Source organism: Sinocyclocheilus anshuiensis, unplaced genomic scaffold, assembly GCF_001515605.1.
Source record: "Sinocyclocheilus anshuiensis isolate Anshui unplaced genomic scaffold, SAMN03320099.WGS_v1.1 scaffold12, whole genome shotgun sequence".
Taxonomy (NCBI): domain Eukaryota; kingdom Metazoa; phylum Chordata; class Actinopteri; order Cypriniformes; family Cyprinidae; genus Sinocyclocheilus; species Sinocyclocheilus anshuiensis.
In genome coordinates this window covers 401,565-415,201 of record NW_015555713.1, presented here as the reverse complement: position 1 = coordinate 415,201, position 13,637 = coordinate 401,565, and the positions used below count along the sequence as shown (strand labels likewise).

The 13,637-nt window shown below is 38.4% G+C and overlaps 1 protein-coding gene across 1 annotated transcript in view; it reads left to right on the top strand.

Moving 5' to 3' along the window:
- LOC107672115 (histone acetyltransferase p300-like) overlaps positions 1 to 13,637 on the top strand; it is a 41,407-nt gene that overhangs the window by 9,546 nt on the left and 18,224 nt on the right. The window contains exons 6-17 of the mRNA XM_016465201.1: positions 76 to 303; positions 643 to 748; positions 852 to 983; positions 1,895 to 2,012; positions 2,290 to 2,458; positions 3,142 to 3,219; positions 3,318 to 3,406; positions 3,489 to 3,641; positions 5,471 to 5,929; positions 8,840 to 9,055; positions 9,197 to 9,356; positions 10,098 to 10,216. Of these exons, the coding sequence (XP_016320687.1) occupies positions 76 to 303; positions 643 to 748; positions 852 to 983; positions 1,895 to 2,012; positions 2,290 to 2,458; positions 3,142 to 3,219; positions 3,318 to 3,406; positions 3,489 to 3,641; positions 5,471 to 5,929; positions 8,840 to 9,055; positions 9,197 to 9,356; positions 10,098 to 10,216 (2,027 nt within the window). The remainder of the gene's footprint in view (positions 1 to 75; positions 304 to 642; positions 749 to 851; positions 984 to 1,894; positions 2,013 to 2,289; positions 2,459 to 3,141; positions 3,220 to 3,317; positions 3,407 to 3,488; positions 3,642 to 5,470; positions 5,930 to 8,839; positions 9,056 to 9,196; positions 9,357 to 10,097; positions 10,217 to 13,637) is intronic.

Sequence of the window (13,637 nt, the reverse complement as noted above, 5' to 3'; positions counted from 1 at the left end):
ACTACAATATCAACATATGCTAATATTTAAAAAGAAATGTTCAATCTTTCATCCTTTGGTTATCTTTCTCTCTAGCTCTGCTGGGAGGTGCTGGGATGGGCATGGGTGGTCCGTTAGGTGGGTCATTACCCGGTGGTCAGCCTTCAGCCCCAAACTTAAACCCACCCAGTCAGATTGACCCAAGCTCCATTGAAAGGGCGTACGCCGCCCTCGGACTCACCTACCAGGGCAACCAGGCATCCAGTCAAAATCAGCAGACCTCTGTACCCGCTCAACCCGGCATGAGGACGCTCAACAATATAGGTGAGAGTTTCTATAAGCCTACATCTAAATCCACTAATGTTATTTAATGGTATTTTTTTAAGTGTTTGTGTAGAACAAGACAAGAAGTGTGAAAGACTAGAATCATGTCATCTTTCCTGTAATGCCTGATGAAGTAGTCTTTATGAGTGCAGAGCTGCTTTGTGTACAGGTGTTACTGCTAGATAGTTTGATAAATGCACAATGCCAAGTCACAGTTTAATTTTTATTTCGTTATTAATCATGCATCTTGTGTTTTTTCAGTTAGTTTAAAAGCTGGTCAGCTAGTGCACATCCTTAAAATGTCTTGCCTACAGTGTCTTAAACTGTGTGCCCCAGCAGGTGGGAACTCAATGGGAGTGAACGGTGGAGTTGGCGCTCCAATAACGAACCAGCATCCAGGAATGCTGCCTGACGGCATGCTGCACAGGAACATGACTCCTCAGAGGTACTGTACATCACTGCGGCTCAGTGGGCCAGGTCTGGTTTAAATGGATTGGTCAGTGAAAGCTTTATGTTGATGTTTGATGATTTGTCTCTTTTTCTTGCAGTCTGATGAATGACGGCTCTGGTGTTGGTAACATGGGTTCTGCAGCGACAGCCACACCTCCCTCTGCAGGAATGAGGAAGAACTGGCATGAAGACATCACACAGGACCTCCGCAATCACCTCGTACACAAACTGTGAGTGATATGCTAACAGTCTATCCTATCCTGCCTGTCAGTTTATACATCTATTATTAGAAATAGATGTAGAAAGAGTAGAAATATGTTTGGGAATTTTACATTTATGATAAATTAATAAAGACCCACTAAAACAGTCACTGTTGCTCCTGTCACAAGAAAGCACCTCTCATTGATAATGAAAGACTTTTGGTCATTTTTTACACACACACACACATTACTGTTCAATGAATAGAAAGTCCAGAAAAACAGCATAGAAATCTTTTGTGACATTATAAATGTCTTTACTGTTACTTTTGATCCATTTAATGTGTCCTTGCTGAATAAAAGTATTAATTTCTTAAACGATATTTTTGAAGGATAGTGTACAGTTACAAATATATCTATTTATACGTAACTCAAATATTTTTATATATTTTTAAAATATTTTTATTTTATACGTTTTTATATGACTAAAACTGAAACAAAAATTGTTACATGAAATAAATTTTAACTGAAATAAAATGTGACATTTTATTTCAGCTAGCTATCAGGGCAACATTTCTCATTTTCAAGCTGATGTACTTAACTAAATCTAAAACTGAAATAAAAATTTGTAGAAAACGTATAGACAAAAGCTAAAAACACAATTACTGAAACTTTAATAGAAAATTAAAATGTAAAATAAAAGCTAATTCAAAATATTAATAAAAAAACTATAATAGAATCTCAGTGATACTGAAATAGTACTGATTTAATTGAATTTACTCTTTGTGAACTCACTCTCCACAAAACGATTTAAAATCCTTATCTAGTTTATCACACAAAATTTGAAAGTCACACATAGGGTGCTGTTTAATTTCGTGAACTCACTGTTACATGTGTCGTGTGTGTGTGTGTGTGTGTCGCGTCGTGTGTGTGTGTGTGAGTAGTGTGCAGGCTATCTTCCCCACTCCAGACCCTGCAGCACTGAAGGATCGGCGGATGGAAAACCTTGTAGCTTACGCTCGCAAAGTGGAGGGCGACATGTACGAATCCGCCAACAGCAGGGTAAGAAAACGCTTGCACAGTCTCATGTCTGTGGATTATATTTGGTAAATATCTAAGTGAATCCACAGAATCACTTGATTCCTGACATTTTACTCATGATGCAGCTGTCACAGTCTAGTGCTGGACAGAGCGCTGGAAAACCTCATCTTAACCAGGCGTGATACATCCATTAATTTTTCTGTCTTCACTAAAAGCTGCTTGAAAAGCACTTTGAACCGAAACATTGTAAATGTTTAAAACGAATTGTAAGAATGATAGTCCTGTTTATCTTTTCCAGGCGGAGTATTACCACTTTTTGGCGGAGAAGATTTATAAGATTCAGAAGGAGCTGGAGGAGAAGAGGAGAACCAGACTACAGAAGCAGGGTATGATGCCAGCTCAGCCTGGCATGCCCAACAGTGCTCTACCTCAAGCACCAGCTGGCATGAATCAGGCACAGCCACCCAGTACGTACACATACACTGACCTTAAAGGAATAGTTCACCCAAAAATGAAACTTTGCTAAAAATTCACTCATTCTCATCCCATCCAAGATGTAGATGAGTTTGTTTCTTCATCGGATCAGATTTGGAGAAATGTAGTATTACATCACTTGCTCACTAATGGATCCTCTGCAGTGAATGGGTGCCGTCAGAATGAGAGTCCGAACAGCTGATAAAAACGTCACAGTAATCCACATGACTCCAGTCCATCAATTAACGTCTTGTGAAGTGAAAAGCTGTGTGCTTGTAAGAAACAAATCCAACATTAAGGCGTTTTAACTATAAACTGTTGCTTCTGACTAAAATACGAGTTCATAGCTGGAAGCAATGGTTTAAAGTTAAAAACGTCTTAATGGATTTGTTTATTATAAACACACAGTTTTTCAGTTATGTGGTTTACTTGTGACTTATTGTGATGATTTTATTAGCCGGTTTGGGCTCTCATTCTGACGGCACCCATTCACTGCAGAGGATACATTGGTGAGCAAGTGATGTAAAGCTACATTTCTCCAAATCTGTTCTGATGGAGAAACATTTCATTTTTGGGTGAACTGTTCCTTTAAATGTAAACCATGTATTACAGTACAAACACACACACAGTTAAATCAGATAATGCTGTTTGTGATGGATGATCTGGTCTTTCGTAGATGGTCCCCAATCAGATCCGTCCTTAGTTCAAGCTGCTGGACCCAATCAGATGGTCAACCGCATGCAGAATCCTGCTGGTATGGCACACTCACTAAATGGTCTGAAGTTGAAGCAGTTTTTTTGAACATCTATAAATCACTGTTTTTGTGTTTTGTTTTGTAAACCTTTTGTGCAGGTATGAATCAGTTTGCCCAGGTGGGGATGCAACAGCCAATGGGACAAAGGGCAACGCCACCCCTGCCCATGGGAGCAAACCTCAATCAGGTAAAATTACCTGTGACCTAAAGAGGGGCAAATAATTTAACTGATTAAGTGTTTATTTAGAGTCTTTATTGTGTATTTTTAGATGGGTATGCAGGGAACACCTCGAATGACTCAACCCAACTTACCCCAATTACAAAACCAGTACATGCAGAACCAGTTTCCAGGCACGGGTGCTGGACTGGGCCAGGGAGCGGTCGGCCTGAACCAACCTGCGGGGCAGGGAGCCATGCCACAGGTCAGCTATTAAAACACATTCTTACCATATTACTCAGTACAGCTTGTTGTCTCTAATGCGTCTAATATGATTTGTCTTTTGGTGGCTAAAAGAGTTTTTCTGTTGTGATCTATCCACCTGTTTACAGGAGGCGCTACTGTAAAAAAAGAACTTGGGTACAACTTCCGGTGAGGTGGCGGAAGTAGTATGTACCAATGGTATTTTATAGGGATGCACCGAAATTTCGGCTGCTGAAAATGGCATTTTCGGTTTTCGGCCGAAAGAGAAAAACGGCCGAAAATATATGGCGCGCTGCACCGCCCAGCAGTGTTCAGCACGCAGGTTTCACTCTCCCTCAAGCCGCTGTCACTGTGACGCTCCGCACGTTACGTGCCGGCAGGAAATTTCTATGTAGTAAACTTGTTGCTGTTTGCAATAGCGCTACTGTATGTAACATGTAACATGGTGTAGTTCAGCTGTACTGGGCAACGCATGTAAAATGACGCTACCCTCTCATTCACTGATCTGCTCCCCGCTATGCTCTGCTCACATGCTCTGATAATACTGAATAAAAATAAAATATTGACATTTAATATTAATATATTTTCTGTCCAATTTTTTGTGTCATTTTCATTAAAAGTCTTACAAAATTACTTTATATTATTTAATAAAATAAATTATTTTTACAAAGCATTTTCGGTTTCGGTTTTCAGCCAAGTGCATCCAGAGTTTTCGTTTTCGGCCTAGAAGTTTCATTTCGGTGCATCCCTAGTACTTTGTGTGCTAATTTTTATCATCCAACAATCTTAGACTAAAGATTGTAAGTGAAGGCTACTGTGAAGTAACATATGCAGAACATGAATGACACACAGTAAACAGTTCAGTTTAGTACATTTATTAGTTAATTAATAATATCACAATACAATAAACAATTTTCGTGCCCTTACTTTACTGACCTTCCACAAAAGTGCTGCTGCATGACTACAAGAGCGTCCTGGCCCTGCAATACATGATGTTATCTGTCACTGACGCTAGCACCCAAGTCTTATGATGTGATATGTGTAGGCTCTGGATCGGCTCAATGTCCGCTTTCAGAATCATAAGGTCGTTTCCGACATCCTTAAATAACACCCGACCGACTTTATCAGTAGATACTGATACGCCTCTGAGCTTTTCAAATTGTTCATCGCCTTACCATCACAGGCTAAGTTACTGAATCTACAAAATTGCTAAAAATGCTACCGTACGTGATATGAGGCCATCGTCCCAACCATCTACCGAGGAGGGTAAAGGTACTGTTATTTCACCCTTTTTAAGTTTGTTGAAGTTGTGTTTTCACATCGTTAGCAAGTTTGAATCGCTAAATCTTGAATGACTGACTGTCAACTGTTGAATGAATGAGTGAGTGTCACGTCCCACTTGTTTACTTCGAACCGGAAGACGCTCCCACTTTTGACGCAAGGCCTCATGGGGCGTAGGAAACTTGTGGATTGTGAAAGACCATATGAATGACTAATATGAATGAATATGAATGACTAAAATGCACAATTTTAGTAAAAGTACTGTTTTAATGAGATTTAAGCATAACATTTAGCATAATGTTTAGCCACATTAATGCTGTAAGAATTTACTCAAGTGAATTGCTGAATCAGTTGAACAGATTCTTTGAAATGGACAGAAATAGGAAACATAACAAACTTAAGATCACTGCAATATTCACAATGCGTAGTGTTACAAAACCAACAAAACTATCAGGAATGTGTTGTAAATATTGAATACATCGCCCAGCCCTCGATGTATAGTAATACCACCCAGCTAAGTCTCATTTGTTTGTTGTCTTTCTCTTTTAGAATCAGATGCCCACTCCACCATCGCTGGCAGTCAGTAGTCCAGTAGCTCAAACCCAGGCAGCAGTCTCTGGCTCCGGAGCCACTGTCGGCCCTCAGGGGCCTCCATCCAACCTCGCCCCACCTGCTCCGCAGCCCGGATTGCACACGCACTGTCCTCCCTTACGCCAAAACTCCCCTTCTCCTGCACGCAGCCTCACCCCTGCCCCTGCCCCACACCAAACGCCCCCGCAGTTGCCGGGTAACCAGACCCCCCAGCCCCACACCCCCACTTCTTCGACCACTATGGCCCCACCCGCAACACAGCTGCCCCCGATGGCACAGGGGGTGGGCTCAGAAAAAGCCAGTCAGCTACAGCAGCAGTCGCATGGAGGCGGAGCCGCTGGAGGCCCCCAAACAGGGCTAGCATCATCTGTGCCTTCCCAGAATGCACACGGGCTTTGTGCACACCCACACACTCCTGTGAGTATCACAATCGAGAATGTTTGTTTGGGGTGTTTTTGCTTATATCTTCACATCGTCTCATAAGTTGACTGTCACTGAAGAGCCTCCATTTATCATTGTTCTGCTGTGAATTTAGGGCCCTATGATTTCCGTGATGCGGAAAACACATCAGAATCGTGGAATAGCAAAAATTTAATTTACACTATAATGTGAAATGCCATAGAATTTGTCAAAATTTGGATGAATAAATCAAAAGTAGGGCTGTACACTTAATCAAATCACAGTATGAACTAGTGTCTTTGAATATTAAAGCACAAAAAGACTGGCATTTAAATATGTGGTCTGCATGTCTGTGTGAATTAGATTATATTTCTCAAAGTAATAACAGTAATAATACAGTTTATTAAAATGTTATTTTTTGGGGGGAATATCACATTTTTTGTCCATGTTTTAATTTAAACTGTAAACCTTTGTTGTGCAGGACTGTGTTCGCCACAAATGAAACAATTGTTCAAATTTAATTTGATTACATTTTAAAAGACTAAATTGTTGTATGCATTAGATTTACAACCGTTTTTGATAATAAGTATGTATTAAAGTTCCCCTATTATGCTTTTTCGAATATTACCTTTCATGCAGTGTGTCATGTAGCTGTATGTGAACATAAACTATCTGCAAAGCTGTGAAGCCGCTATCAAAAAAAAAGGGTCAGCTCGCAATCGCCTAAACGAGTCGTCAGGAATTCGAATCTTATTCTGTTACAGCTGTACGTCACGAAGTAACACATTTGCATAATGTCTGCCCACGTTCTACGGCGCCAACTTGCCCGCCCACAAACACAGTAAAATTTCCGTGTGGTTAACATCTTGTCGAGAAGATGCTGTATCCTACGCTGTGAGAGTAAATTTATTTTATCACATCTTATAATTAGCTCGCAAGCGCCTAAACGAGTCGTCAGGAATTCGAATCTTATTCTGTTACAGCTGTACGTCACGAAGTAACACATTTGCATAATGTCTGCCCACGTTCTACGGCGCCAACTTGCCCGCCCACAAACACAGTAAAATTTCCGTGTGGTTAACATCTTGTCGAGAAGATGCTGTATCCTACGCTGTGAGAGTAAATTTATTTTATCACATCTTATAATTACCACGAACTTGTTAACACTTGACACTTACCACTGAGAAACGTCCTGCTCCAGTCATGCTTGCGAATCAGTCTCTTGTCGATCAGCCAGTTCAACCGTTTCACTGAGAAACGTCCTGCTCCAGTCGTGCTTGCGAATCAGTCTCTTGTCGATCAGCCAGTTCAACCGTTTCATCATCAGACTCCGGCTTGAATTGGTAAGGTACAATGGATACCATCTTTTCTATGTATTGACCTGTCCTCCAGAGCTGTCATTCCGTCATGGCATTGGGCGTTTCGTTTCCGACACGCGCTGTACACGGTAGACCAATCACAAAGGACTGCGCCATCTGACCAATGTATTGACCTGTCCTCCAGAGCTGTCATTCCGTCATGGCATTGGGCGTTTCGTTTCCGACACGCGCTGTACACGGTAGACCAATCACAAAGGACTGCGCCATCTGACCAATCACAGCAGTGATGGTTTAGAGAGGCTGATTCTTTGAACTGCTTCGCACGAGTCGTTTACGAATCATTTAGAAATGAGGTAAAATGAATTAATTGTGTTTTTTGACCTTGCATGCATGTAAACCTGTTTTAGCAGACTCATAAAACAATATTAGCAACCTTAAAAATGACATAATAGGGGCATTTTAAATACTACAACACAGAATCCAGAAAAAATTTAAACATACACAACAGATTTTCTGAAAAAAACAAAAAAAAACATTTCTTATGGCACTATCATTGTTAAACGTTTAATAAATTGTTAAATTCATTTTTTTTTTATTAAAATTTAATTAATCCATTAAACTGAATCTAGAAAAATGAAGATGGAAAACAGAATTTGGGAAAAAATAAATCAAAATCAAAAACTGATTTCACAGAACCAAGGATTCCGTCAAACATGCCCAGCATGAAAGCTCTCTTAATCTGCTGTGTTTTTGCTTTACCTTCATACTCTCGATTCATATTGCTGTTCTTTGTTGACTTTTGCTTATGGGTTTCTTATTTGTTCTTTTACTCTGCTGTTCTTTTTTTCACTTCCTTCTGACACGTGTTTCTCTAGTTTGTATGTTACTTTTTTATTTGCTGTTCCTTTTGTTCGCCATTGGCTGCTTTTTATTACTTTGCTGGGTTTTTTGTCTCTTCCTTCTGATTTTTGTTTGCCATTGGCTGTTTTGTCTTGCTCTGCTGTTCTTTATTGATGTTTTCTGGCATTTATTTTATTTCCCTGCTAGCTCTTATGATATTGTTTCTGTTAGCTGTTTCTCTGATTTCTGTTTGCCATTGGCTGATCTTTATTGATTTTGTTCTGAAATTTTTTCTCTCTTCGCTCCTATACTACTGTTACTGGCTATTATTTCTGACGTTTGTTTGCCATTGGCTGTTGAGTCTGTTTTTTTTTTTTGACTGTTACTTCTGATGTTTTCTCTTACTTTACTGTTCTGTTCCGACACATATTTTCCCTATTTGCTCTTAACTGTTTTTTTTATTTTAGTATCTGTTACTTTTTTTTTAGCATTTTCAAATTTTCTGTTCCTACTGATTTTTGTTTGCCATTGGCCCTTTTCCCGTCCCTTCTGACTCATTTTTTTATGTGGCCATTTGTGCTGTTCCTTTCGTTTATTTCTCATTGGCTGTTCTCTCTATCTGCTGCGCCTTGTTGGCTGTTCCTCTCTCATTTTGTTTGTTGTTTGCTCTTCTCTCTTAATCAGCTGTTTGTTTGTTTTTGGCTTTTCCTTCTTGTTTTTGTTTGCCATTGGTTGTTCTCCTAATTTGGTGTTCTGTCCCACCCCTCAGCTCTCTCAGAAGTCGTCTCTGACGGCTGACGGTCAGGCCTCAACTCCTGCCTCGGACAGCAGTGCTGACCCTAGCTCACAGCAAACATCATCCGAGCCCACCGCCCCACTCGACCCCGAAACTGAGGTCAAACAGCAGGAAGAAGAGGATGAGAATGAGACGGAGGATAAGGCCTCAGGGAAAATGGCCGCCATGCAGACTGAGATTAAGACTGAGGTGAGCAAAGAAACATGGATGACAAAGAAAGTCATTAAAAATGTCTGTTAAATCCAAGACATTCGAGTGATTGATCCTTTCTTTTTGATCTTTATTTTGATTCCGTCCCTAACCTTATTTTGATTGGTCTGCCACATAAAGAAGGAGGAGCCTGCAGACGATGAATGTAAGACAGAGCCAATGGAAACATCGACTGGGTCGACAGCCGAGGACAAGAAGCCGGAAGTCAAAACTGAACCCAAAGAGGAAGAGGCTGCAGGAACGAACAGCACTCCCACAAACACACAAAGCAAGAAGAAAGGTAAAACAAACTCACACACACCTTCGTAGATGCATTTTACACAAAACTCTTTTGGGGTACAGGGTAAATATTTTCCTTTTAATCCTTTCCCATCCATTTTTCAATGCAAGTATAATGTGCTGGGGAAAAATCCATTGGTAGACTGTCTCAGAAAAGTTAAACATGATGCTTTTTGTTTTAGATGTCTCCATTTTTAATTTGATTGTTATTTACAATGCTTCATGGGATGTAATTCTATCCTCATTCAAGCTGCCAAGTATACAGGTCAAATAATTACACCGTTTCAAATAATTGTGTGTAATAGTGTGTAAACAAAGTGTGTAATAGTGTAACTGATCTCGTTGGTTTAAGCTGGTTTGTTTGGTTCAGGGTTTATAACCCTTAATCAAGGATTTAAAGAAAAAAAGGTCTGTGTTTGGTTAGTGGCACAGAAATTATATGCTTCACCTTTAAGGATCCTGCAGATGTTCTTATCTAATTTGCATACAGTCATTAACCAAAGCACTTTAAAAAATGAACTAATGAACTATTTATTGTTATTTTATATTGTGGTTACATTTATATGAGTTGTCATTGCATGAAATCTACTAATTCTGACCTAGAATCAGCAGGTGCATGTTCCTTTCCTTAGTTTAATATGAAGGACAAACACTGCTTTGAAATCAGTACTCATGATTTTCATATGATTATGTGCCTGATTCTTGACTCTGCTACTTCCTTTATTTCCTTCCTCTCCATCAGTATTTAAACCTGACGAGCTCCGCCAGGCTTTAATGCCCACTCTGGAAGCTCTGTACAGACAGGACCCAGAGTCGCTGCCCTTCCGGCAGCCGGTGGACCCCCAGTTACTGGGAATACCCGTACGTATTCGAACTAGTAACAAAACTAACCTGGTAAGGGCCTGCGCTGGCACGCATTACGCTACGAACAACCTAGCACTTTTCAGTTCTAGTCTCATTCCTTTTTTCCTTTTTTTTTACCTTTACCCCCTCTCTTTCTCTCTTCTGCTTGCTGTTGTGTACATTGTGTTTGGATGTGAGAGAGACGTTGCAAGCTTGCTTCTGTAGCGTTTCTGTCCGAAAACAAGAGTTGAATATAAGGCAGCTCAGACTATGAACATCTGCTTTTGTGGTTGATATGTCAACATAGACAGAAAAGTATGTTAGAGACAATTCAAATCAGGAAAATTTAAAGCTAAAGTTTGTGATTATTTTGAAGTTATAACCCTGGATTAATGTGTTGATGACGTGAGCTATTTTTTGACCAGCCCAAAACAGCAACTTTGACTCAACCAATGGCGTTTGCCGAGTTTTTGGGATGGGACTATCTTTGGGTGGGACTATTTTTTTTTTTTTTTTTTTTTTGTCAACCAATGGCAGACAGGATGTGTTTATAGAACAAATAATTAGTTTTTAATCCAGTGATTCAGAGGTTACACAATTAAGCTTTAAATTAATTTTTATTTATTTATTTAAACTGAGCATTGTAGTTTTAATATTATATCGAATTGGGCTGTGAAACGAACAATTCAGTTATTGATAAAACAGACATAGGTGGAGGGTGAACCAACTCCAGGGTAAGGCTAGAAGTAGCCTAATGTTTGTGTAATCCATTAACTACGCACATCAACCTGTTTTTTGGCAATATGGGTGTCGTGTAAAATATTTTTAATAGGACTGAATTTGTATTTAACATGAGCACAGTTTAATAAAAACATTGTTAGTTACTAATTATAACGCTTCAGTTTCCACAGTTATTCAAACAGCAAATCAGTCATATACAGAATGTGAGCAAAGGACATTTACATTAAAGAACATTATCACTGACTTAAGTCTAGCATGAGTTTAAGCACTCTCTAACAACACCCGTTATAATCAATGAAGCTGTCTACACTGTATGATGAATGAATCTCTTGCTTGCATCGTATGTAGGCCACATCTGCAGTCTGTTTATGATCAGAGAATTTGCGGGAGTGCAGAATTCAGTCTGCGAGCACACGCACTGAACAGAACTCCGGTGTTTCAGCGATGACTCATGCATTCATATGCTCAACAGAATCGTGTGTGATTGGTTAAATTGTGCAGTGCTGTAAACATGTAAAAATAAATAGGATGCAGAATGAATGGATCTAAATTTAACGCCGTAATCAACACTTTTCATTTTATTTTTACTTTATTCGCGACAGCCGTGACTTAGTTTAATTGTGCAAGCCCCCGTTAATTGGTGAAAATTAACTGGCACTTTTAACTAGTTCATTTTGAATGTTCAATTGGCAGTAAGTCTTAAATGCTGTTGGTTGTTTGGCTGCTCTGAAAGATGTTATAGTCTGCACTGGCCTTATTTTCTTCATTTAGTATCGTTTTTGCTCTCATCTGATTACACTCCACGTAATTCATTATCTTGACCTGAGCTTCAAGCCATTGCAGTTGTTTTATTTTGCCACATAATATTCTCATGCTGAGTGTACCATCATTCCCCAGAGTTATTTTAGCAAAAACCAGCATAGCAGATGAAAATTTACTGATTGATCAATGTATCACATTTATGTGAAGTATAATTGGCTTTCATTTAAATTAAGGAGCCACATTTCTTACACTGATCACTGTTGGGATCAGTTGACTGATTTTGTTTCTTAAAATAGTGGCGAAAATGAAAATTAATTTCCTGCTTTTCTGGTTATTTTGCTGCTTTATCAGTGGTTTGTTTGAATGAGGCACTGGCCCTATTTAAGGTGTGACAAGCAAACATTACAGACAGGAGAGAGATGTTTAACCTAAAAATTGAAGAGTCAAAGTAAAATATGTATAAAACTAATCATGGGCAATCAAAAAGTCAGGTAAACCCTGAAAATGAAATAACTAAATATTTTTACGTGTCTTTTCAGAGTGCTTGTAAAGAGATCTTTCCATCTGATTCTGGGTTTGTTCACTCTCTTCACTGGTCTAAGATTAGTGTTTGTTTGAAACACCTCAGTTTGTCCTGACATTGTGTCGTCCCCATCGTATCTGCTTAAAGGTCTCATATGGTTGTGTAAACATAGATGAGGGAACCATTATTGTAATTCATATTTTAATATATGGTTCTGCAGATCTGTCAGATGCTTCTGGTGGTTGCAGGCACCCTAAATTTCTCTAAAACAAAATGTTTGATAAAGAAGTTGATTCTAAATAATTTACCTCTCTATGTCGCACACAACCTGAATACAGTGGGGTTGACAGCTGAAGGATTGTATTTCTCCTGTGTCTTTGATGATTTGTGCTGTTGGACTGTAAAGAAGTGAGTCCAGCTGTGCTTTGTGGTGTAAACGCTCATAGCTACGCTGCTGTAATTTAATATCACCCCGCTTGGACTCACCTCAGCTTACTGTACCTTAAACGCTAACTCTGCCAACGTCACCCTAGAAAGCCTCAGTTTATTTGAATTTTTTGGCCAAATTGATTAATTTTGTACCCAGGTTGTCCTCCACATGTGAAATTAATCCACTATGCCTGGATTTAAAATGAGTAAATGTTTTCTTAAATACAGTTTCCAAGCTAAAAAGAATGACAGAGCGTGATAATGAATTACAGTCCTAATGGTTAACAAGTGAATCTTATGAAGAAATGCCGGGCTCATATTTGACCCCAAAATAAAAAAATGAAACATATTTTTATATATATAAAAAATATATATTTTGCTTATTTTTAGGATCTTTTTTTTTTTTGTATTTTAGCATCATTGTGACAGTTAAGCACATAGAATGTCTTCATTCTTTTAAAATTTATATTAATAATAATATTAATTGCTAAAATTATGATGATGAAAATATAACGATAATAATAATACTCATTATCATTATGGTAACACTTTACAATAAGGTTCCATCTGTTAACTATGTATAATATATAAATATACGTATATAATATACATATAAAATGCATAATATATAAATATGTATAAAAAAAAAGTAATGCATTAACTAATAAAGAGCATACATTTGTTACAGTACTTATTCATCTTTGTTAACGTTAGTTAATAAAAATACAACTGTTCGTTGTTAGTCCATGTTATCTGAGGTCTATTAAATAACAATAATAGATCAAACTTTTTAATTGTAATAATGTATTAGTAAATGTTGGAATTAACATGAACTAAGATTAATAAATGCTTTAGAAGTATTTTTCATTGTTAGTTTAACTAATGTGTAACAAATGGAACCTTATTGTAAAGTGTTACCATTATTATTATTATAAATCATAAATTCATTATTGCAAATACTTTCAATGACATTTTTAGCAATAT